The sequence below is a fragment of the Pyrus communis genome, chromosome 2 (genome assembly GCF_963583255.1).
Source record: "Pyrus communis chromosome 2, drPyrComm1.1, whole genome shotgun sequence".
NCBI lineage: Eukaryota > Viridiplantae > Streptophyta > Magnoliopsida > Rosales > Rosaceae > Pyrus > Pyrus communis.
This window is the reverse complement of record NC_084804.1, coordinates 17,902,615-17,927,556: the sequence shown is the minus strand read 5'-3', so window position 1 is coordinate 17,927,556 and position 24,942 is coordinate 17,902,615. Positions and strand designations below refer to the sequence as shown.

Genomic DNA, 24,942 nt, shown 5'->3' with positions numbered 1-24,942 from the left:
GTTGTTGTCAAATGTGTAGATGAGAAATTGACATAAAAACAAAAATGTGTATATGAGAAGTGATGTTGGTATCATGATTTGGGTAGATTTTTTTTGGTAGAACATATTTTATACTAAGGGGCAAGAGAGTTCGGTTAAGTCGCTCAATGAGCAATCTAAACTAGAATCAAATTCATCATCCATGAGATTTGAATCTAAGACCTCTCCAACTTACAAGTGAAAATGAATATCATCAGACCACAGTACTAAGGACGATTTGAGTAAATTTTTGTATTTATATACATAAAAATATCAATTATCTTCTAATCTGGACATATTTTTATGCATTTTTATCATATATTTCTTTTGAATTTTGTACACTCGAACGAGTTATATGCACTAAATCATATTATTTTAATTTCGAGGCATTTAATATCCGAACTACATGATACAATTGGTGTGGAAGCTGTTTAATGTGCTTAAGGAGAATTTAATTATTAGTCTTATGATTTATCATTTTTTTAATAAGGGATATGTGACACACCCCGATCGAGATCAGGGCATGCTGGCCGTCACGTGGAAGTGACGTAGCCACGTGCACAGTGCGGAAGCTAATAAAATAAAAATGGAAATAGTAATACGAATAAATAAAAACCGATTTTACATAAAGTAATAACAAGTGCAATGTAAGTGCGACGCTAAGTTCAGAGCATAAAGCCTAAAGCAGTCCAAATGAAAATGACGCAACCACAGTACACCCAAAGGTGGCCCTACGCTGTGATCGTCTGTCAGAAATGTCGGGAAAGTCCTCTAGGAAACCACCAAACCTGCTAATCAACTAGAACCTGGAGGGGCGCAAAACAAAAGCGTGAGTGGGCAAAAACAAAGCTTTTCGAAAACCATTTAATAAATACGTTCTAACCCCTCGCCGTAAAACCTGTATACTTTCTAGAAAATAGATATAAGTATATGTATATATATACCAATCATGCTCAAGAATATGCCATGCCAAAACCTCAAAATGAAATGCAAGTGCTCAGGTATAAATCATATCAATAACATATAATCTGGCAGCCGGAGTCACCTAACGTGACCTGTACGGCTGAATCTAGAGCTCAAATCTCAATCTCACTAATTGAACCTGCACACGAGTCGGAACCACCTAAAGTGGTTTGTACGACAGGCCTGGGTGTAATACATATAAACGCTCAAGTGCTACGATCACGTGAAGAATGGGCGAATAATCGCGGGTCACCTACGAGTCGGAACCACCTAGAGTGGTCTGTACGACAGGACTGTGCACCTAACTTGGATCCAAGCTGAGCGTGTGGTGCGGGAGGTGAACATCACGTAAAGGACTGTGCCCAACTCTGGGCGGGAGCACTAACACCGGGGGTGCAGGTTATGAGCTCTCTATGTGCATCTCAATCACTACTGAATGTAAACATGAATTACACTTACCTGGCACTTACTTGTGCGTCCGCAGCACCAATACACACACATATATATAAATGCAGTAACCATGCATAACCAACGGCAATATAATATATGGCATATAACGAATAAACAATTCAAATCATTTTCTGGGAAAATATAAGTATATAGGTATATACGGAAAACCAAAAGCCCACTCACTGGTATGTGGAAGGGTCGTAGCCCCCCTGCCTCGAGTGACCACGCTCGTCCTCGAGATAGGTATCACCTATATGCGAAACAACTACAAAAACGTTAATTTTAAAGCACATAACCAACCTTTAGAAATAACTTCTCATACAATGCTCAAATGGGGTGTATGAATACACGAACGTGACCTACTCAACCTCAGGATCATCCCCATATTTTTAAAATAATTTTTCACCGCCGCACGCGCCCCCACGCGCCAGCCACGCGCAGGCACGTGCCTGGCACGCTGACGGCGTCAGTTGACGCCGTTAGGAATATTCCGTTATTCCTAACGGATTTCGTTAAAGGCGTCAGGAATATTCCGTCAGACTTGACGGAATATTCCGTCGTCTTCTCCGGTGCCGGAAAATCGGGAAAAATTCAAACTTTGATATCTTCTTCGTTTTTCAACCAAATTTCACAAAATTGGTACCAAAATGAAGCTTACAACGAGAGGAACACAATCATACTACTTTCAAGGGCTAAAATCCACGAAATCTCACCTGCAAAATCACCCCAACTCCGGCCAACCTCGAAACTCGTGATCCCGACGTCCAAAACCTTCAAACGAACCACCCCGAGCCTCCTAGGGACCTCACCAAGCTTCCTACAAGCTTGAAATTCCCAAAAACGTGAGAAATCACGTGTGCATGAACAGTACCAAAATCGGGCATCGTGGGTTCGACGTGAAAACGAAGGTGTTCTTACCTGAAATGGGTATGGTTGGACTCCTACAAGCCTCACGAGTCTGAATATGTGCTTGGATTCTTCGATCTGTGAAGGTTTGATGGGTTTGGGGTGTGTGTCCGTACGTGTATAGAGAATGGGATGGGAAAGGGGACTCGGGATAGATGCAGGGAAAAGAGGAAACAGTGAGGGTGAGTGTGGGGATGAGTGTGTGGTGCAAAACCAGCCACACCAAGCCAAAAAGAACAACTACACAACGAAAAATCACGTTAGGGGCAAAATCATCTTTTCACGCTACGTTTTTAGAATTTCTCGGGACGGGCTGTTACAATATGTCCATTAGGGTTAGTACGGGCTAGTCTAATATTGTTGTACTTTTAAAAAAAAAAATTTGTTTATGCATTTACTGTGAGAATAAACATTCGTAAATAAACTTGTTAAGTGTTGGGTAAATATTTTTTTTTATAAAAGTGCTTTTAACAAAAAATAGTGTATGAGTGTTAAGTAAACTTTTATATAAATTGCTATGAATATGTTACATGTCTAAAAAATATATGGTATTTAATGTGATATAATAATTGTCAAATAGAATAATGTAAAGGCAATGATTGTAATTTTGTAAAATATGTGGTGGTATACTTGCCCTTTGAAAATTCATTAGATGAGCATTGATTACTATGCTTTGAAAAAAAAAAAAAAAAAAAAACACTTTTTAGAAGCATGGTAGACCTTGGTTCTGCTTTTATATGCTTTTTCTACTGACATTGAAAGCAGTTTTTTTTTTTTAAGTTTTTTTTTTTTTTACCAAACGCATTTGATGTTTAAAATTTTTTTAATAATCTTTTTTTTTTCAAAGCACCACAACTCAAACCAGCCCTGTATATATTAGTGGGTTTTTTTTTAGTGAACTGAGTCTTATAATGGACTAGATATAATAATTTGGTTTGAATTCGCCTTTGGCTAGAATCGGATATAAGACCCTTCACTTACAAGTAAAAAAGAATACTACTAAACCGCAGTACTGGATGAATTTTTATCAGCCTTTTGAGCCTTAGTTGTCGTGAGTTATATAAGGAGATTATTGCTACTTATTTCTTGATTCAGACCAAACATATACACGAAGGTTGCGGCAGAGGGGCAAGGAGGAAGAGTAGTATAAAGTTTTTCTTTGCTAGGGCTATGTTGTAGCCTAATTACAAATACTTAATTTTCTTTTGCCATTTATTATCGAGCTTTTATTTTTTATTGAGTATCTTTTATTATTTATAATGCGCTTGATTTTGTATTTAAATGCGTAATAACCATACAGGTTTTAATTAAGTTGATTTGATGTAAGTTAGATTAGATGCCACACTTAACTTGAGTTTAGCATCTTGCAATTGATGCCGTAAACTACTATTTGTAGATGCCATGTAGTTATGATTTGTGTGATTTCCAACGATTTCCATATAGCTTAATTAGTTCTTGTTTAAATTCGCCTAAATGTCATAAAGAGTTAATATGTAACAATACTTTTGGTGCGACAAATGTCATGGACATTTGAATTATTTAGAGAAAAGTGATCATTAATATTGGAGAATTACTTGTTCGTAACATAGTAAGAAGTTTAAGTAGAATTGACTATGGTGAATTCGATGCTCTAGGTCTTGCTTTCTTGTGTTTTCAAACTATTAATCCATGCGTTTAATTTCATAGTTAATTTAATTTCTAGTTTAATTCACATTTTCTATGCTCAAAATCTAAAATCAATAACACACTTTCATATCAAAAAGTTGAAGCAAGAAAAAGTACACAGCTGGTTAAGAATGCGCTACAGTACGAGATGTACGTAAGTACTCAAAATTTAAAATTAGTAACACACTTTCATATGAGAATGTTAAAGGAAGTAAAAGTATACAACTAGTTAAAAATACCGCTACAGTACAAGATGCATGTAAGTCATTTTCTATCAAATGTGTGTATTTGAAAGTGATGTTTGAGAGCCATGATTGCATGACCTGAAATTGTATATGACAACGAGGGAGCTTTGGGACTTGGACCTTAAAAGACATAGAAGGCCAACTGGGTTTCTCCTGGCCCTTTGCAATAATTGAAAATAATGAGTGAAGATCTTCATTAAATTTTCTTTGTGAGGATTCAAGGAATTCTTAAATTACATCCGTTTATCATGCATCGTATTGTTAGAAATTATTGTAAATTTTTTATTTAAAATTGAATATAAATAGTATTTAATAAAAATTAATCGTACGATATACAATAAACGAATGTAATTAAAGATTTCCGAGTATCCCCACAAAAAGGATCTAACGAAGATCCTTTCTCGAAAATAATGCAATTTGCAAAAATGCAGAGAGAGATGTCTTTCAATCTTTGTCTTTGTGCAAAACAAGGAGTCAGCAGATCCGCTGGTGAACCTAAACCGCCTAAACGGTGCCGTTTGTTGACTCCCCCCCACCCCCCCCCCCCCCCCCCCCCCCCCCCCTCCTCCTCTCGCTCTCTCTCTTTTTGGCATCAAGTTAAAAAGTGGAAGCACTCACGTGATCAATCAACCACCAAATTTAACATTATTTTAAAAAAAAAGTTTAATCCGAAAAATTGGTGTCGAAATTCTTATGTGAATTGTTGACCTAGTTGTCGTACGTGCGTGGGTTGATGACCACGTGCAAGCTACTTGACAAGGTTAAGTAGTACATGCCTACCTCATGCCCGGCATGCTTTATGTGTGAATACACGACTTCAGACTATGTTTACTTATTCAGAACAAAATTTACAAAGAATCGAAGTAAACTTGAATAAGAACAAGACAGAATTAGAATTATCAAGAATGACAGTTAGATATTTAAATCAAAGTTTTTATCATCTGTTATGAGTTATAATGAAAATGAAGTTGATCCTTCATTTCCCTTCGGAGTCTAATTATTGATTAGAAGTGAGCCGCACGTATCTTTTTAATCCTCTACTTTTTTTTTTTTTGGTCGGACTCTTGAGTAGCATAGCTGAGGAGGGGTAAATAAAATTTGGGACCTCGTTGCATGAATAGATGTTTTAAACTAACTGGCTACAAACTCTTGCTAATGTTGATAAACAAGGCTCTCAATAATCATCCCCTTTCCATGAAAATTAACATGCCTTAACTGAATCCCTAATAAGCTCATATTTATAGGTAGGCTCATGTTCATTCTAGAATGTTTATAGATTGAGCAAGGCTCATCATATTAATTCAAAATCCTAACATTTGGCTTTGCCAAATAAAGGGATTGTTGAGACGTTATGGAATTTTTGTAGAATGTGATGAATAAAAAGTTTAAAGACAGTCACTTACACGTTAGTCGTAAATCTAAGTAAATTCTACAAATTTTCATTAACGATTCACACTCACTGACTCTCACAAGAGAAAGATGGGAAATTGGATACAAAATTAGAGGTGAAAAGACAATACTACACCTAATAAACTAAGTTACAAGTCCTTCCTAGAAGTAGTATTATATTTACTAAATGTTTTTGGCAATATATTTACACTAAGGGGAGGGGATTTCAGCTAAACAACGTAACTGGTCAACCATAACAATTTATCATCAAAGTCGCCGTGATGTCGTCCACATAAATTGAACTTAAAACATCACACTTATAATAAATAGAATTCTATTAGACCGTAGTATGGTATGAAATACTTTCGAACTAGCAAATAGTGAATTGTGCTAGTAGATAGAGTCATCTTTACTCCACTGGGTTTCGGTTTCAAATCCTCTCCCTAGAATAGTATTGTCGTTTGTAGTTAAAGTTATTATTTTACCCTTTGTTATATTTCACAGACGCACTAAATCAGGAGCATTTTTTATAACTAGCCATATATTTGCACCACAAAATAATTTTTAGCCTACCTTTTATTATTCTTACAAATTTAACCAAAAACTCATGCAAAAGTACTAAATTACCCCCTTCCTTCTTTTTTTTTTATCTCTTCCCCCTCTCGACCTCACCAGTCCACTATACCCCCACCCCAACCCAATTCACCCTGGCTTTTCTCCCAAATCCACCACCACCATTGCCGCACCCATTACAACCGACGCCGCCGCCATATCTTGCTCTGTTATTCCCCTTGGAAATCAAATTAAAGTTTAATCTCTGTTATTCCCCTTGGAAATCAAATTAAAGTTTAATCTTTCTACGCTTGCATTTTTTATGGTTGGATGTTGTGTTCAGTTTTTGACTGGTAAAGTAAACTCTACGAATATTCTTTTTCCTCTTCATGTTTGTCATTCCACTCCGTTTTGTGAATGTGCTGTTAGTTTTGTTGGTGAAGAGGACAATTATGATGTTTCTTGCCACTACTTCTATGGCTTTTTGTTGGAATGATTTACAAAAAATGAGAACTCAAAATATGCAGAAATGCTTTAATGGAGGCAAATTAGAACAACTATGATTCTTATTTATTCCACATATCATATAAAACGATGGGATAAGAAATTGCAGATTTAGATCTTAAAGTAGATTCGCCATGAGCCTACTCTGATAACACCGATATTGTCCTCACTTGGCCACCTGCTCAATCCGTCAGGTGTGAAATTTTAATATAAAAGGTCTCGGTGTTAGTTAGAGTGGAGTAATTATATTTAAAGGGGTTGTTCTCAAGCTCTGTGGCCGATGTAGGACATATTAATTCTAACACTCCCATGCATGTGAGACCTTATTTTCGCATGGGTTTTTGGTTAAATTTGTAAACTATGTTAAGAGTAGGCTAAAAATTATTTCGTGCTACAAAACACGGTTATTTATCAAAATATCCCATAAATCAGCACGCTGCCGTTTCATCCTTTCTTCAACCCTCCACCCCGCCCTGACCGAGTCCATTAAACCCTACAAGTTCAACTTGTTGTATATCCGTTAAACCCTAAAAACCACTGTGAGTGACAGGAGTTCAACAATGGCCGGCTCCGAAGCCACCCCTAAAGCTCAACGATCGAAGAACAAAAAGAGAAAGCAGAGGAGTCTTGGAGCATCCGAAAGGCCTTCCAAAACGCAGCGTATTATTGTCTCAGAGAAGGAGAGTGAACCGCAAGAAATGATTGAAGTTGGAGCAGATGAAAAGCAGGAGGCGAGTGAACCCAGTCACGAGCTCGAAGAAGGCGGTCCATGGCGGAACCTGGAGTTGGTTTTGTCAATCCAGAACAAAGAAATTGATCTTGAGAAGTGAGTATGAGTATATTTTCTACCTTTTCGTTTTCTTTATTTGCTTTAATGTGTTTAGATTGCGAAAATGTTCGAATTCAATCAATTAATAGTTTCGGAAGTGCAGAAATTTGATTACGTTGAGTTTGATGGATGTGATTTATGTTCCTGCAAGTTTCTCAGCCGACAGAATGGAAAATTTGATTTTGATTTTGATTTTAATGAGTGAAGTAAACTTAATTTAAAATTTTGTGATCAAAGGTTGGTTCTTGGCTCAAATATTTCGATATTTGAGTGTTTTTGTTTATTTATTTTACGAGTAGGTACCGAGATTAATGAAATGCAAAGTCGATGAAGCTTTGTCTTAGAAGGGGAATCAAGGAAATTATAATCCCATTTGAACCAAATTGGTTGAATTAGACTTAATCCATCAGATTTCCTTCCGCAATTGAGAGTAGAAACCAAGATTCAAGTTTCATGTTGTCTTCATTTCCTCATTAAGTGAACGAAAGGAGGGTTAAGATTTAATTCTGATGAATGTACTTTCTAATCTGAAAGAAGATTTAATTCTGATAACTGAGGAATGAAAATGCAGGAAGGTGGAACTAGCTTATGGTTTTGTGATATCTAGAGCGAAAGAAGAAGGCGGCAAGAGTAACCAGGATACTCAAGCAGTCAATATGTCACGTTTAATAATTTTTGTCAATGATTGGATCCAGTCATTGTTGATTTCTTCAGGAAAGAAAATTCAGAGTGGTGGAGAGAAGCATCAAGCCGAAGTTATTGACACATATTTGGATGTTAGATGCTGGGAAATTTTCAAATTCTGTTTGGAGGAGTCTTTGAAAGTGAATGTTTCTCTAAATTTCTCACGGAACCTTTTACACTCTATTGATTTGATTGCAAGAAATGCACTGTCCTTATTGAACAAAACATCTTCACGCTCGACTTTGTTTTCCAGTAGTGAAGGGTTACAATTGTACAACACTGTGCTTGATTGCATAGCTTTGGTGTTTTCATCCCATGGAGGCTTATCAAATGAAAATTTAGATCTGTGGGTTTCAACTGTAGGTGCAGTGCTTGATCTAGTCCACAAATTTTACGGTGAAAATCTTGCCTGTGGCAATGGAGGTGACTTTGTTTTCCGATTTGTGAGCTTGGTGTTTGAGCCATTTGCCAAGTTTTTGAGGGCCCACCCAGCTCGGAAGAACGGATTTCGTGATTTTATTAATAAACTCCTTGAGCCTCTGTTGCATCTCTTGGGTCTCTTGCATCTTCAGATTGAGGGAATTAATCCTGATTGGACAAGAAACTTATTGAAGCTAGTTGAAGAAGTATTATCTCATGGGCTGTATCACCCAATCCACATTGATGGATTTTTGAGCTTGTGCAGTAGTGAAAAATATGCCACATCCAATTCTGGGAAGTCAAAGGACTCCAAAACAACGCTCAAGAGTTATCACAGACATTTATTTGATAAACTGGAAAGAATTTTAGCTGGAAAGAATGCTTTGGCAGTGGAAAGCATAGGAGAACTATTTCGCTTGCTCATCGATCAAGTTAAAAAGCTAAAAAGGGCTTCAGTGCTGACTGAAAATACCAAAATGATGGGGAAGACTGAAGGTTCAACTAGTACTGCACTAGCTGAAAAGAATTACTGCTCAACTAGCTTCAATGCGGAAACACGAAAGTCACTTCTTGATTTTTTTGTACTGATTATGGAGCCTCTTCTGCTTGAGATTAACAGCTATATTGAAACTAAGCTGGAAATGGGACCTGTATTGTTGGATGTTCATTGCACGCTTAAATCTGTTAATAATTTAGTTTTTGGCTTTATGCATGAAAAGGTTTATGTGAGAACGGAGGATACATCTACTAGAGCTTGCCTTAATTTCTTGAAGAAGGTTTATAATATGATTATATCATTGTCCTCCAATTTAATTCAGTCATCAAAGTATGATGTAGTTAACGGGACACACGTGGATGCTTTAACTTTAATAGCCAACGAGGTGCTTTCTGCTGTGGGGTATCTAATGGAAATTGAATATGAGGTTATAGAGAATGATTTAGTAAGCTTGTGGCTTCTGATGCTTTCTCACTTAGCCATTGGGATTTCACTGATGGATGTTCCGGATCGGTGCTCATTATCTTTCAAGATAACCGATATTGGATGTCAATTAGTTGTTCTCTATAGTCAACTTCGCCAGGTTAGTAGAATGCTCTTTGATTAAGCATTTGGCCGCTTTTTAACTTCTGCATGCATATACATATACCTGATTATATATGTATTGCTGGTTCCGAAATCAACTATTTTACTAGTTCCACTCACGAATTTTAGGGGGCGGGTCATGAATTGTCAATTTGCCACAGATCATTTCTAGAACTGAGAGTCTGTTTTGTTCCCTTGAGGTTTTGCTGTTGTTTAACCCCGTCATTTTACTATTGTACTGCAGGTGAATAATACCATTTTTGCATTGTGTAAAGCAATAAGGCTTTTAAGTTCACATAATGGTGATGGTGAACGAAACTATACTAGATTTGTGATTTCTTTACATGGTGAAGCTTATGCAAAATCAGTGGAAATGTTATTATGCTCGCAAGAGTTTAAGATTGCAATCCAACAAGCTATAAAGTCCATACCAGAAGGCCAAGCAAGTGGGTTTATTGGGCAGTTAACTGTCGATATATCAGAATCTCTAGAGTGGATGAAAATTAGTTGTTCAAAATCTGATGAAAAGGAAGTTGACAATTGGGATGTGCAAAGTAGCTCGCATGGTTTTAATCTGGAAGCTGAGCTTTTGGGGAGAGGGTTGTCTGAAATGTATGCATTAGTGCTAGACTCACTATTTGCCACAACTGGAAACTGTAATCTCCTTGGAGTTTCTATAAAGGACCTTATAGCATTACTTTTTCCTTGCATGGGCCATCTGGTTTCACAACAGCCAGATTCTTTAAACAAGTTCCTTTTTTCTGTCATGGGAAAAGGTTTTGATAATGAGACAGCTGAGAACAAAACTAATTTGCTGATATTTGGATTATCCACTCATTGGGTTTTTGTGTTCTTCTTTCGATTGTATATGTCCTGCCAAAGCTTATATAGGTCAGCAACGAGCCTTATGCCTCCAGATTTATCAAGAAAGATGTCAGCAGCAATGGGAGATTCATTCGCATCATACTCTGGTAGTGATTGGATGGAGATGACTGACTGGACCAGTGGGGGATATTTTTCTTGGATCAAGCAACCTTCAGCTCCTCTTCTTGTTGTTGTTCAATCCATTTCAAACATCTATTGTAAGAACTGTGCAACAGATTCTTGGTCTTTGACTTATGTAATGCATGCTATGGCTTTTAGAAGGCTTGTTGATTTGAATAGGCATATAAAGTCTTCTGAATATGTGATGCAACATAACAAAAATCTGGTGCAAGTCAGGTTGCCTGAAGATGCTGGCTTGTCAAGGTGTCATAAAAGAATCAAAAAGTTGGAAAGGCACATCTCTGCCTTGAGGGAAGAGGCGGCAGGTCTTACTGGTTTTCTGATGGAGCACCTTTCATTAGTGTCTGAAGATCAACGGCCAATCTTCACTTCTGATGATACAAGTTGTACTAAAATGGTTGCCCAGGAAACTGATGAATGGGATTTCAGTGTTTCTGCTTTGAACAAGAAGTCACTGCCAACTGCAATTTGGTGGATTCTTTGCCACAATATTGATACCTGGTGCACTCATGCGACTAAAAAGAATTTGAAGACATTCCTTTCTCTTTTAATCCAAACTTCCCTTCCCTGTGTAAGAAGCAGCTTTGGGGTGGTTAGAGAGCACAATAACCATGCAGCTGACAGGATGAAGAAAGTAACCTTGCATCAAATCTCATCACATTGCTTCATTGACTCCATTCTGTATGAGCAAAGAGTAAGCTTCTATCAAACATCACATGGTGCTTCATTGACTCCATTTTGTGTTAATTCATGTTTGTTACACTTTTTTATTCTCTTATTGAGACATACACTATTCTATGTGCCTTTATAGAAAAAAATTTCTACCCAGGTATTTATTCTATTGCCTCTATTAGTTTGTCCGCAGGCATTTTGCATCAAGTTTTTGCCGTGCATTGGAGAATTCAACAGTACAATTCATCAGTGACTTTTCATCTGGCGATTGTGATTTCAAATCATCACCAAATTGGGCGAAAGTTTTAAATGACCTGGAGAACTCATCAGTGGTTGTTTCCTCTAATAAACATAACATATTTGACCGTTCCTCCATAGCAAATCCGGTCACTGGTGCTTCTGATAAGCTTCTTACAGGAAGTTGCAAGGAACAAGAAGCCCTACAATTGACCATCATGAAATTTACTGCTTGCCAGAGTTTACTTAATCTATTGTGCCACATGCCAAAAGGTCATTTGAGTTCAAGATCAATTTCACTTTATGTGACTTCTATACTCAACCTTGAAAGGTACAAACATTATCCCATCAACATCATTTTTTATGGTGTGATGTGGCACCAATGGTCCCCCATAATAGCTCTTGTTGCTATATTTTTTTTCAATAAAATATAAAATATAAAAATCTTGTGGTGAGCAATTATTTCACAAATTTGTATACTCGTTAAGACAGAAATATCCACTAAATTGAGTTAAGTATTAAGATGGAAACCTATCACAGATAGTATGATATGGTGGTTGTCCATTTTTTCTTGCAGATAATATAATTGAATACATGCAATAAAAAGTAAAGAGGCTAATATGTTGTTTGTTGTAAAACTGTTTCAGAAAGCGTTTTGCGCAGAACTGCTCGTCACTGACAAACTCTTTCAACTTCTGAGCTTTCTTTCTATAGTCTCATGTGCACCTTTTTTCCCAGCAGCCTAAAGAATTCATTTCTCATGGAAAACATTTATGTGCTTAACAATTGAAGCTTTCTGATAAGTGTAGTCTTTGTAGTCATTCGATGAAGATATTTGTTAATATTACCTGTTCTGTGTTTTTCAGGCTTCTTGTTGGTTGCTTATTAGATTGTCAGAATGCATTGAACTCACATCATTATCATGAGCTCTTGAGACTGTTTGTATCTTGCCGGAAGGCATTAAAATGCATAATTCTGGCTTGTGAAGAGAAGACAGCAGCTGGTCAAACCTCACATGCTTCCGTGTTACTTGAGGATACATTTCCTGTGTCATGGCTTTACAAGTCAGTTTATGCAGTTCTTGGGATTCAAGAGTCATTTTCAAAAGATAATCGTCTCCCATTTAATGACATGATCTTGTCGCTGATGGATCACACATTTTATGTGTTTCTGACATCAAGTAAATATCAACTTAATCATGTTGATCATCGTCCTAATGCTTCCAAACTGAATGCTGAAACTGTCCATGAGCATAGTAATTCAAGTGAATCTGATCAGTGCTTGGATCCTTCCAATTCTATTGATGCCAGGAAAAGTGTAGCCATTATTGCTAAGAGTTTGACGGAACAGATGCAAAGCTTACTATTGAATTTGAAGAATGGCCCTTATAAGAGAAAAGTGGGGATTGATGTTGATGCTCTGAATTTGAACAAGTTTTCATCCTTAATTTCTTGCCTTAGTGGGTATTTATGGGGCGTAGTATGTGTTGTGAACCATACAAATGTGAGAAATAGTGATCATGAAGCAAACTCATCAAGGCGGAAACTTGAACCCATCTCCGAACTCAACCTCTGTATAAATGTTTTTGCAGAGTTTTCTAGTCTTCTCTTACAAATGTTGCTTTTCGACAATAATCAACAGTCCAGAACTTTATGTGATGCTCAAAATATTCAAAAGACAAAGGTAGAGTCCGGTGCAGAGGATTTTTTACCGGAAGGCACTGGTGTTGAGACTGATATTGCATGTGGTGGACTGCATAATGAACGTGGAGTAGCAATGACCTGCTCAGCATCACCTGACATCCATGATGACTCGGGATCTGGTAGTGTCCGTGGAAGAAAGTTGCACTTGAAAGGTGCTGTTTTGGCTTCCAGTGCATTGACTGATGTTGATTCATTTGAATTGCAATCTTTAAATAAGCCTTTGTTGAGACGCCTTCTAAAAGGTGATTACCCGGACGCAGCATTTTTGCTCAGGCAGTTGTTTATTGCATCTTCAGCTATTTTGAGGTTGAGTTTGCATATGAATAGTGCTCCCCTGTCCTCAAGCTTGGTGCATTCTTTTACCGGCATCACACAAGTCCTGTTTTTGGAATCAGTGGACATGAATCATGTGCCACACTTCTTTTATTTTGTGTGTTTAGACGGTGTTCTGAAGTATCTGGAAGAATTGGCCAAGCATTTTCCTCTGACTAATCCTACGCTATCCAGAAATTTGTATGATAAGATGGTTCAGCTACAGTTAAGGGCTTTGGGGAAATGCATAACTTTACAGGGAAAAAGAGCCACCCTAGTATCTCATGAGACAGAGTCAAGCACCAAAATGCTCCATTCTCCTATGGGATTTTCTGAAGCATCTCTGTCTGGCTGGCCATACTTATTGGATGAACTTAAAGCTAGGTTGAGGTCATCGTTCAGAGTGTTCATAGAGAGACCATCAGAGTTGCATCTTTTATCTGCTCTACAAGCTATAGAGAGAGCACTAGTTGGTGTGCGGGAAGGGTGCACCATGAGTTATGACATACATACTGGAAGTGTAGATGGCGGAAAGGTTTCTTCAGTTGTTGCAGCTGGCATCGATTGCTTGGATTTGGTTCTGGAATTTGTTTCAGGTAATCAACACATCTATCGATGGAATATTCAGTAATTTTGGATCAAACAGTTCTACTATATTCTCTAAGGTGTCTATCACCGCTATGTTATGCATAATAGTCATGTTGGCTATTAGTACATATTTTATATAGATTTCAAGTGCATATGATTACAGTTTGTTGGGACTTGCTTGACTGAACATTTATTTTTCTTTCAGGACATAAACGTTTGAAGGTCGTTAAAAAATACATCCAGAGCTTCATTGCTAGTGTATTCAATGTTATTCTACACTTGCAGAGTCCACTAATCTTTTATGAGCGAGTGATCCAGAGTAAAGGTGATACTGATACTGATCCAGATCCAGGAACAGTTATTCTTATGTGTGTTGATGTACTGGTTAGAATTTCTGGCAAACATGCTCTGTACCAAATGGAGCCCTGGCATGTAGCACAATCGTTACGTATACCTTCAGCACTTTTTCAAGACTTCCATCTCTTAAAACTTTCAGAAGCTCCTATTCCTGATGATTCTTCAACAATTCCAAATAACCAAGTCTCTAATCCAGTAGCAAGTTCACATTTCTCTGGCATAGATAGGCAATACTCGGTTGACCTATTTTCTGCTTGCTGCCGATTGTTACATAATGTTCTGAAGCATCACAAAAGGTAAGTGTATTCCTTTTGTATGAAAAACCTCACGACTATTAACCTTGGGAATAAGCTGGAAAACATAAAAGTAAAGGCTGAATATGAAGAAGAATCGTTTTAAGCTTTTGATATTCATTTTCTGCAAATTGATTATTGAAGAGGGTTGAGATGCATGCTGAATTTATTTTCATTTTTTTTGTTTTTCGTCCTCATCAAGTAGACTTAGAATATAATTGAATTGTTGTTTTGTAATTTCTAGTGAATGCGAACGGTGTGTTGCTATACTTGAAGCTTCTGTTCGTATACTTCTTCATTGTTTGGAGACAGTGGATGCTGATGCAGCTGTGAAGAAAGGTTTCTTTTCATGGGAAGTGGCTGAGGGAGTGAAATGTGCTGGTAGTCTCCGAAGGATTTATGAAGAGGTAGGTGACTTTTCATATACATGCCTCACTAAAGTTATCTTTATCGTCTTACATTTTGGGTATATGTTCCATTATGTCGAAAGGGAGAAAACACAATGAGATCTTTCTCACCAGATTTTGTCATATCTATTTTGCAGATAAGACATCAAAAGGATGTCTTTGGTCCGCACTGTGCCCAATTTTTATCTAATTACATATGGGTTTATTCAGGACATGGCCCCCGTAAAACAGGCATCAAAAGGTAATTTCTGGTACCTTAGATTATTTGTTGTTGTAATGTTCGTGAGATTCTTGATGAGCTCAAAAGGCATAACTGATAAGATAATTATACACTTGTATGTCTCAATTGTTTTTGTTATGAATTAGTACATTCAAAATTAGTACGTTATATCAACTCCCGCTGGCCTTGGGTTAAGGTGGAAGAGGGGTGAGGGTGTTGATCCTATGTTTGTAAATCACTTTCTTCCCATTTTCTTCCCTCTTAAAACTTTTCCAGAAACTTGAGTTTGAACTTTGAAGTGATGTTGCCTTCCAATTTTTGTACAATGGGAGAATAATATTGTAAAATAGATGCATGTTCAAGTGACCCATTACTATCTCCAAAAGCATTAACCTTTGGAGCGAACAATCTTGGATTGACCGACATACATTCATGTCATTCAGACTACCTGAACGATTTTATGTTTAATTTTCAGGGAAATAGATGAAGCTCTAAGACCAGGTGTATACGCGCTAATAGATACTTGCTCACCAGACGATCTTCAACGTCTTCATACCATTTTTGGAGGTAAAACAATTTTAACTTTATCAAGGCTAAAATGTATGACTTGAAGGGCATTTAAATAGTCCCACATTTTCTTCTTGTTTGTGCAGAGGGTCCTTGCAGAAACACTTTGGCAACCTTAAAACATGATTACGAACTCAATTTCCAATACCAAGGAAAAGTCTAACCGAAGCTCTTTCCTACGGTGGGCTATACAGGCATCGTCATTTTGACATGACTACACAACTCTCCTAACATGTAAGTTGTAACGAATAGGGTAAAATGTAATGTATGATTATAAATTTGTAGTCATATCTTTCTCATTCTTTAAGCTACAAATGGCAGCAAATCCTCATTGAAGTTACAAAGCTCTGTTCATAATACCGACTTGGGCCTAACATATCTATGTTAATGGGCTGTCATCCCTTTTTGGGTCAGAATTTTGTTGCTTGTTTGAGCATAAGTTTAAGCATAAACGGTGCAACTTTAAACGTTTCCTCATTATTTGTTGTCATAATATGTGGAAAATCTTGTCTTATCCAATTGTTTGATTCATGTTGTTGTGGTATTAGAGCCTATGTACGAGTGTAAAAAGCACTTTTGCTCAAAAGTGTTTTTGTTAGAACCGCACTACGTACGACCTCTAACGATAGGATCATGATCATGATGTGTTTCTCACCTAAAATGTACTCTCTACGCACACTCCTTATTCAGCTGGTCCCCTTTCATTTGGGATATTTAGTGATTCCATATTCCTAAATGGTATGATTAGGCAGCTGGTTTGAAAACGATTGATTGAGCAACCACCAAACCATATACTGAGTCCAAAAGAAAGCACCAGAAACTTGTGCGGTTGAGACCTATAAGATATACACGCAAGTCCTTGTTTATATTTGTCAATTGGGTTTCAAATTTCAATTTCCATGTGCTTTTTTTTTTTTTTTTTTTATCTCTGCAGAACATCAACTTCCATTGACAGAGGCCATTGAATCTTGATGGGACATCACTGTTGCAGAAGAGAGGCCCCCTCCTCATTCCCGGTTCTGGTTTTCTTGGCGGTGGCCGCTGTGCTTCTTCTTCTGTCGTCTTTGATCTCCTTCAATGTTCAAACCCCCACGTTTGAGATCAATTGGGGGCTCATAGCCATGCCGTTGCTGTTGCTAGCAGTTGTGCATTGGTTGTCGTCGGGAACTCCCAAGAAGCAGTGTTTTATGCCCCCACCGTGTTGGAAGTGTGCGCCCCCTTGCAAGTGTGGCTACTTCTGAAAATGTGCCGCTGTAGTTTCAAGAGAGCTGGTTTGTCTAGTTCTCATCTTAGACTCTTCTTGGTTTAATTATTGTATGTAATGAGTTAAAGTTGTTGGTACTCAATCAAATTTGGGTAAAATATGCTTGTAACATGATTCTGAATTCGAGAATATGATTGTAGATTTCGCATGTGTTTTTCTTGTATTCTTCACTATCCTCAGCTGGTGACTCGATACCACAAGCGAATCGAAATACTAAATTTTCGTCGATTAGCTCTTAGTCCAATGATAGTTCCGTTCTTATTCGACCTCCTCTCCAAAATCCTATTGATTTTTTTTTTTTTTTTTTTTTTTTTGGACAAAAAAAATCCTATTGATTACAGCTTACTCTAACCCTTGGGAAAAACATAAAGGCTCAAACTCTAAAACCCTCCCAATCAGCCCAAGAACGAAAGGGGAGATATTGTGGTTCATGGTCTGTAAAAGAAACGTTGTTAGGTGCTCTGTTTCATGTCCCCATTGAGCCTAAACTCGTACACTGATAAAAGATGTATGGATTTTGAAGAAGAGAGGACCCATCAGAAAGTAAAGCTGAACATTTGATTGAATGAAAATTATATTTGCTTTGTGTATTCGAAGTGAGTTGTTTTTTCTTTCTCAAATCAAACGTTTAACTTGATCGTGTTGAGTGAATTCACGATTAGAAACGTTAAAATTTTCTTTGTTACCCTGATTGAGTGATTTCCCCATACCTATCCCCGGTTCTTTCCATCCACCCTTGTTTCGTCCTGCAACATATTCCCTAGTCATCTGATGGTCAAGAATATTCACTGGTCACCTGCTCAACTGCGTCAGTATCAACTGAGTCAACGTCCGCACCCTAATGTTTTTCTATTATTAAATTTTCATGTCCAGTGGAGGAATGGGGTTGTAATTATCATCGGGCTCAGAGGGTTGATATTTTAAGTTAAAGTGCCTCCACCGACTTTTTGCTAGGGCACACAGAGGGGATGGATGCATGCAACGGATTGGAAGCCTCCACCGACTCTTTGTTGGGACACATAGCGGATGCATGCAACGCATTGGAAATATGAAAAGTAACGTAATTATTTATAATTTGTCATCCGAATAATATAAATTGTGTGACATAAAGTATGTGTAACAGTTAAACTTTATATATGAAACAATCTGTTTTGATACAATAAAAAAGTATGAGATTTCATTATTAAATCAATTAACAATATAAAAAATAACTTAATTATTTTTAAGTACATATAACATCCTCTTTTTTCTGACACGAGATCAACGCTCTCAAGTTGATGACCTAATTGAAGGGAAGCTTAGCAATAGCTCTTAGTAACAGTGTAGGTACTATTTTTCTTTTCAATTCCAGAGCATGTTAAAGTTCAATTTCCTCCTTTCAATTAAAAAAAAAATGTCGATCAAATTTAAACAAAATTAATATTGGGAAAACATATATGTATTGTAGGAATATTTTTAATCAAACCCATATTATGGGATTCATTTGCGGATCACCTTACAGAAAATCAATCTCAACAAATTCCCTTGTGACATAGGCAACGATTAAAATCGTCAAACCTTCTTTTCCTTTTTCTTGCACAAAAAATGGTAGAAGCTTAAAATATGTAAAATAAACTATATATATGTCTTTATCAATCACTGCATTTTTATCTTTATAATATTTACTGGAATCTCTTTCTTTTTGGCCGGTGCAGGTATCGTACGAGAGTTCATGTGCTTGAAAGCAGACACGTATGCATAAGTTAAACAACTCTTCTTATCTTATTGGTCTTGTTTTCCTTGTCGACCGTTGCATTGCCCTCCACTTCACCCATCAAAACCCCACAACTTTACCAAGCCATATAAACAAAGAAATCTAAAACTAAATATCTAAGCATATACTCTTAACAAAGAAACAATAATATTATTTAGATATGCAAAACTGACTACATTAATGATGGGTGAACTTTTCTAATTATGATTTGTATTAAATAATGCGTCGATAATGTGAACAATTTTGCCTTATCAAGAGCATTACTCAAAGAAATACTTGATCCTTTATTTTTTTATTTTTTTAAACAAATCAGAGTTTAATAACGTGCGCAGAATTTTTGTTTTTCTTAAATTACTTGTTTATGCGTGTGAGTCGGTGGTTTACAATAAAAGAGAAAATGACCTTTTTATACAGAAAACCCAAGCATTATTCTCTACTTAATTCGAAAGTTGCATACCTCCAAAACATTTACTCCCCAACCCACCATCTTTTGTCTATAAAACCACAAGACCTTCAATCCATAACAACCTCTTGAATAAATCTACTCTCTTTCCAACAACAAAAAATCTTCCCTCCAAATCACATGGCTTACTATAGAAGAAGCCAAACCAGCTCCTTCTTCGAAGGGTTTTCTCTAAGCCCTCTGCCCTACCCAGTTCTCCTAATCCTGGCAGTGATCTCCATCTTCTTGGGCATCTCATGGTACTCCTCCTACGAGTCAGCTGTGGAAGAAGCTGAAGGGCAATTCAATTGGGTGCTTTTGCTCACACCAATATTTCTCATCCTCATTGTGAAGGGGCTCTCATCTATGGATCCTGATTGGCTCTTCTCCATGTCGCCGTGGGACCGCCGCCGGAGGACTCACCATATACCTTCAGAGGGAAGCTCACCTTGGGGTGTTGCTGCTTTCATTATTCTCTTGCTTGTTTTGCTGCAATACCAGTCTTCTTTTCGTGATAGCTGGCTCATTTAATTAGCATGTGGATGTAGTAGGATTGTTTTTTTTTTTTTTATGCTCTGAGTTCAAGTTTTGTATGTGTATATTGGAGTTGTATATAGTGAAGTTTGATCTTCTACTTCAAATTTCCGTGTTGCTTTTTACTTTCATACTAATCACGATAAAAATTTCATGAAAGAAAGAGATGCAAATGTTTATATTGTCTGATTTAGCATTTAGACTCACAGTTCAAGAAAAAATGTAACATAATCGGTGATTTGAAATGAAAGTGTGTTATGTTGTCATAGAGTTTGTCAAAAAAAAAAAAAAAAAAAACGTTTCCCTCTTTATTCCATCTATATGTAATATGATCATTGTGGGTTTTAGATTCTTCCGTTATATGTTTCTCTAATTGTTTCATTAGCCTAATTTGCTTGCTTGGGAATAATAAGTAACTGTCCAAAGTACGTATTATAGGCAAACTTTATACTTAAGCTAGGGTTGTTGTAATTTGTGAGTGATCATATTTATAGAAACATGAAATAGGTAACATATTTGAGTATGTGAAAAAAAATTATCCCACATCAGAAAATTAACTTAAAAGGAATTTGATAATTCCGGTCGCGTTGCCAGTTGATTTTGGGATGAAACGTTCAAATATTCATAAAGTTGTGTTGAGGCATCGTGATACTTGAGTACAATCAAGTAAGTCAATTGCTTGATCCGTTTGCTCTTCATATGAAGTTTGTCCTATTAGTTGGACGAGGGGCCAAATAGACTGGTGACTCATATTAATAATTAATAAGAATGTTACTTGTTACACTCAAATGCATATGACTAAAATAATTTGATCTTACTTATACGAAGAAATATATGAAGCAAGTACATGAACGGTTCTGATAAAAAATAATTAGAGAAGCAACTTATGTCCTTCAAAGTTATGAGATAATAATTGTCAAGCCGGCCAGCCAAAAGACAAGGAATTTAGCCTGGTAATGTTCTCATATTGTGTATTTCGTTTTCAGCTATTTGTTTACGTCTGGCTTCTTTCACATCTGTAATCAAACTTTGAAAACAACCCTCCCTAACCCATTTAATTATAAATTAACCCTAAACCAACCCTGCCGACACCTGTCTTTGTCGTCCACTGCTCTAAGCAAACCGACCTTTGAATAATCAGGGATTTTTTTTTTCAGAAGAGATATTAAGGAAATAAAAGTAGCTTTTAGAATCTCAAGTGCAGAGATAAATATTTTTAGACGCTTTAAGAACAAATCTCTTATAGATAATCATAATCCTTACCTCAAATAATATATCAGGCCAAATTAGTAAGTGCATATTTTAGATTCAGGTTTTTATTACAAATAGTCTTTGAAATTGACCATCACTATCAAGATGATCCTTGAAATTGAACATCAATCAATGTAGTGCCAGAAAATAGGTGTCGCAAATCAATGTGGTTCTTTCGTCACAATTCTATTAAGTGCTGATGTGACACATAAATGGATCTCATAAGTCATTTTTTCTCATAAATGATCATTGAAATTGACCCACGACATGAAAATGGTATCTAAAATTGACCTGCGACATCAAAATGGTTCCGAAAATTGAAAATCGATCAATGTAGTCTCGTAAGTAAATGTCCCAAATCAATGTAGCATTTCCATTACAATTATGTCAAAAATTTGATTTAAGTGCTGATGTGACACATAAATGGAACACACAAGTCTAATTAAATTAAAAAAATTATAAATAAGTTTAATAATTTAATAGTTAATAAAAATTTGTGAATCCAAAAATCCAAAAAAGGTGTGGTTATCCTCAGAACGACTTTATCATGAAATATGAATGGATTATAAACGTCATGAAAGTATCTTATTACTTTTCAAGAAAATGGAAAACAAATGACGGACAAATGGTGGGATTCCATTGATCAAATGTAGCTGTTGATGAAATGAGAAGGCAAGGAATAGTGAACTTTGTCTTGGTTGAAGCAATCCATATGGAATAATGGACGTCATTAATAGAGCATTAATCATAACAATGGAAGAAGATATTCGTCAGGGCTATCTTATTAGGAGAAAAGAGCAGGGATCGCATGAAATTGGATGAGATAAAATACAATAAGGTCTTGTGAGAGGTGAGGGTATTCTTATACAAAGTTTCTATAACAATGCAAGCACATATTCGTTACAACTGTCTGATTAGGGCAATTTTTTCTTGAGTAGGGATTGGAGGAGACTGGATGAGACCAAATACAATAAAGTACAATGCTCTTATAAGAAGTGTTGTATAAATGACGTGGAAATAAAAGGTCTCCGTACACCAGTTTGCTTTCTACCTTTGGAAATATTATGGAAAATTAAATGAAAACCAACAGGTCATATAACCTTGGAGAGCCAAACAAGTGGACCAATCAAGGAAAAAAACACAAACGCATACAAGTGGATCAAAACAAGAGAAGAATCGATTATAACTCTCCACCAATAGCTCAATCAATGGAAGACTTTCCAAGCCCTAAAAAACAACACATTTGAAGATAATAATATATCAACAAGATTTCTGCACAAAAGAGAATAATCAGTTTCTACTACAAATCAATAACTTAGACTCTAATAAAAATTATTCTCTCTAAACGTTACGATGCTTCCTTTTATATCCCATAATCTTAATATTTCTCTGCTCAGCCTAATCCATCATTTTCATCCTCAGAACAAGAAGAAGAGGAAGAGCATAACCTTAACTCTTCTTCTCTTCTTCTTCTTAATCTTTAATTCTTATTAACAATGGGTTCCTGCTTCCCTAAACAGCTCGAACGCCGGAAGGCGATCTCAACGGAGCGGAAAGCACTACGCGATCTCCACCAAAGCGTTGGTGAGGACTTCCCAGCATGTGCCTACAGGCCTCCAGACAGGAAAAATTGGATGGCGGGTATCAACCCGAAAAAAGTTCACATAAACAAAATTGTATGGCCGGGAACTCATGATTCTGCAACCGACAAGATTGGAATTCCATGCATCACTAGGCCTTTTGGACAATGCCAAACAATGTCTATATACAAACAGCTTGTCACAGGCACCAGAGTGCTTGACATTCGGGTTCAAAAAGATCGCCGGGTGTGCCACGGAATTCTTATCACGTACCATATTGATGTTGTGATCAAGGACATTAAAAAATTTCTGTCCGAAACAAAGTCTGAGATCGTACTCCTTGAAATCAGGACGGAATATGGGCACCAAGACCCTCCTGATTTCGATAAGTATTTGGTGGATCAGCTCGGAGAGGTCCTTATCAACCAGGACGACAATGTGTTCAACAAGACTATTTCAGAGTTGTTGCCGAAGCGAATAATATGCGTGTGGAAGCCGAGGAATTCACCTTCCCCTGCGGCAGGGGCGCCTCTGTGGAATTCTGTCTACTTGAATGATGATTGGATTGACACGGATTTGCCATCAACGAAATTCAAGAACAATTTGAAGTGTTTGAGTGAACAACCTCCAATTTCATCAAGGAAATTTTTTTACAGGGTGGAGAACACAGTGACACCTCAGGCTGATAACCCAATTGTGTGTGTTAGACCTGTGACCCAACGGATTCACGAGTTTGCGAGGTTGTTTATTACGGAGTGCTTCTGTAGGGGTATTGCAGATAGGTTGCAAATCTTCTCTACTGATTTTATAGATGAGGATTTTGTTGATGCATGTGTTGCTGTTACGTACTCAAGAATTGATCACGGGAAAGCCTGATTTTTCATCTTAGCTTGTGTCATTTGTAGCTTGTCTTTGTTGATGGCAACCTTCTGCAAATATTCAACGTGTAAGGTTGTGTATCCATACCGTTGACACTTTCGGATAGACACAATTGTTGACACTTGGTCTATCCATACCGTTGTGTATTTACTTTAAAAGGGAAAATAAAACAATGTTAAAATGCACAGGCATTCGTTTATCCAATTCCAACCCATTACATCTTTTAGTTAACAAACGATTTAATCAATCCGACCTCCCACCAAACCACTTGGAATGAACCGATGATTGGTAAGATACCAACACCAGAAGCAGCACCAACAAGATGGCAACACCCCACGGCGAGCTTGAGCTGCCACCCCTGCCTGCTCGTTGAACTGCCTCGCGCTGTGAAGGCCGGTACCCAAAGTTGAACCATCCGGTAGAAGAAATCGAAGAGTACGAAGCTACCAAAAATATCAAGAAAATAGGCAAGGATATTAGGAAAAGGTGGGCGTTGATGGCTGTGTGTTGCATTTGGGACTTGTAGTCGGTGTACTGAGAAAGCCATAAGAAAGCAATAACAATGGCAAAGATGGTGAGCAAATGTAGGGGAGGTGCAGAGATTGAGGTTAGGGTTTGGCCGGTCCAACCTTGCTTCCACTGTGGGCCCCTCCTCTTAGGGTAGAACCACTCCATCCTTGTCTTCCTCCTTCGGTCTCCTTGCAGCTAGGGTTTCTCTGTGTGCGTGTGTGTGTGTGTGTATAAGAGGTAAAAAGAGAGGGTGTGAGTTTTTTGGCTTGAGTTTTACACTAGGTTGTGGGTTTGGCATATATGCTTTGAGTGTAGGCTTTGCTTCTCACAAAGTTTTACTTTGAACAAATGCTCTCCCTAGATATGCAAGTAATGGTTGGTGACTAATCATGTGATTGATTGCCTAATTGGCGTTGATGTCTTTGATTAGTTGCTCCTAAATCCTGGAGAAACTTTTCAATGTGACTCTCACATCGGATTTACCGATCCAAGCTTTGATATAACACACGTATCTAATTACTAGGAGTAGACCCAACATCCATTAAATACCGACCCTATCATCTAGCTATATTATAACACCGTGGATTAGTAACGTCATGTGTCAGGTAACACACCAAAAAAGTTTCTTGTTTTACAATATTGATCCACCAAATTCAGTACGC

The 24,942-nt window shown here is 37.2% G+C and overlaps 4 protein-coding genes across 4 annotated transcripts; 3 read left to right on the top strand and 1 right to left on the bottom strand.

Moving 5' to 3' along the window:
- Positions 1-7,146: 7,146 nt before the first annotated feature.
- Positions 7,147-17,475, top strand: LOC137725346 (uncharacterized). The gene is made up of 11 exons (XM_068463999.1): positions 7,147-7,518; positions 8,093-9,704; positions 9,951-11,405; positions 11,566-11,951; positions 12,487-14,231; positions 14,429-14,876; positions 15,118-15,280; positions 15,418-15,521; positions 15,976-16,067; positions 16,154-16,301; positions 17,002-17,475. Exons 1-10 carry the CDS (start codon positions 7,253-7,255, stop codon positions 16,228-16,230), a joined length of 6,348 nt encoding a protein of 2,115 aa, XP_068320100.1. The 5' UTR covers positions 7,147-7,252; the 3' UTR covers positions 16,231-16,301; positions 17,002-17,475.
- Positions 17,476-19,566: 2,091 nt separating this feature from the next.
- On the top strand, positions 19,567-20,167 carry LOC137726788 (uncharacterized). The gene has a single exon (XM_068465748.1). It carries the CDS (start codon positions 19,668-19,670, stop codon positions 20,055-20,057), a length of 390 nt encoding a protein of 129 aa, XP_068321849.1. The 5' UTR covers positions 19,567-19,667; the 3' UTR covers positions 20,058-20,167.
- A 2,048-nt stretch (positions 20,168-22,215) lies between these two features.
- Positions 22,216-23,937, top strand: LOC137725350 (uncharacterized). The gene has a single exon (XM_068464007.1). The coding sequence runs from the start codon at positions 22,808-22,810 to the stop codon at positions 23,765-23,767; it is 960 nt and encodes a 319-aa protein (XP_068320108.1). The 5' UTR covers positions 22,216-22,807; the 3' UTR covers positions 23,768-23,937.
- A 7-nt stretch (positions 23,938-23,944) lies between these two features.
- LOC137725351 (uncharacterized) lies at positions 23,945-24,837 on the bottom strand. The gene has a single exon (XM_068464008.1). The coding sequence runs from the start codon at positions 24,443-24,445 to the stop codon at positions 24,014-24,016; it is 432 nt and encodes a 143-aa protein (XP_068320109.1). The 5' UTR covers positions 24,446-24,837; the 3' UTR covers positions 23,945-24,013.
- Between the last annotated feature and the right edge of the window lie 105 nt (positions 24,838-24,942).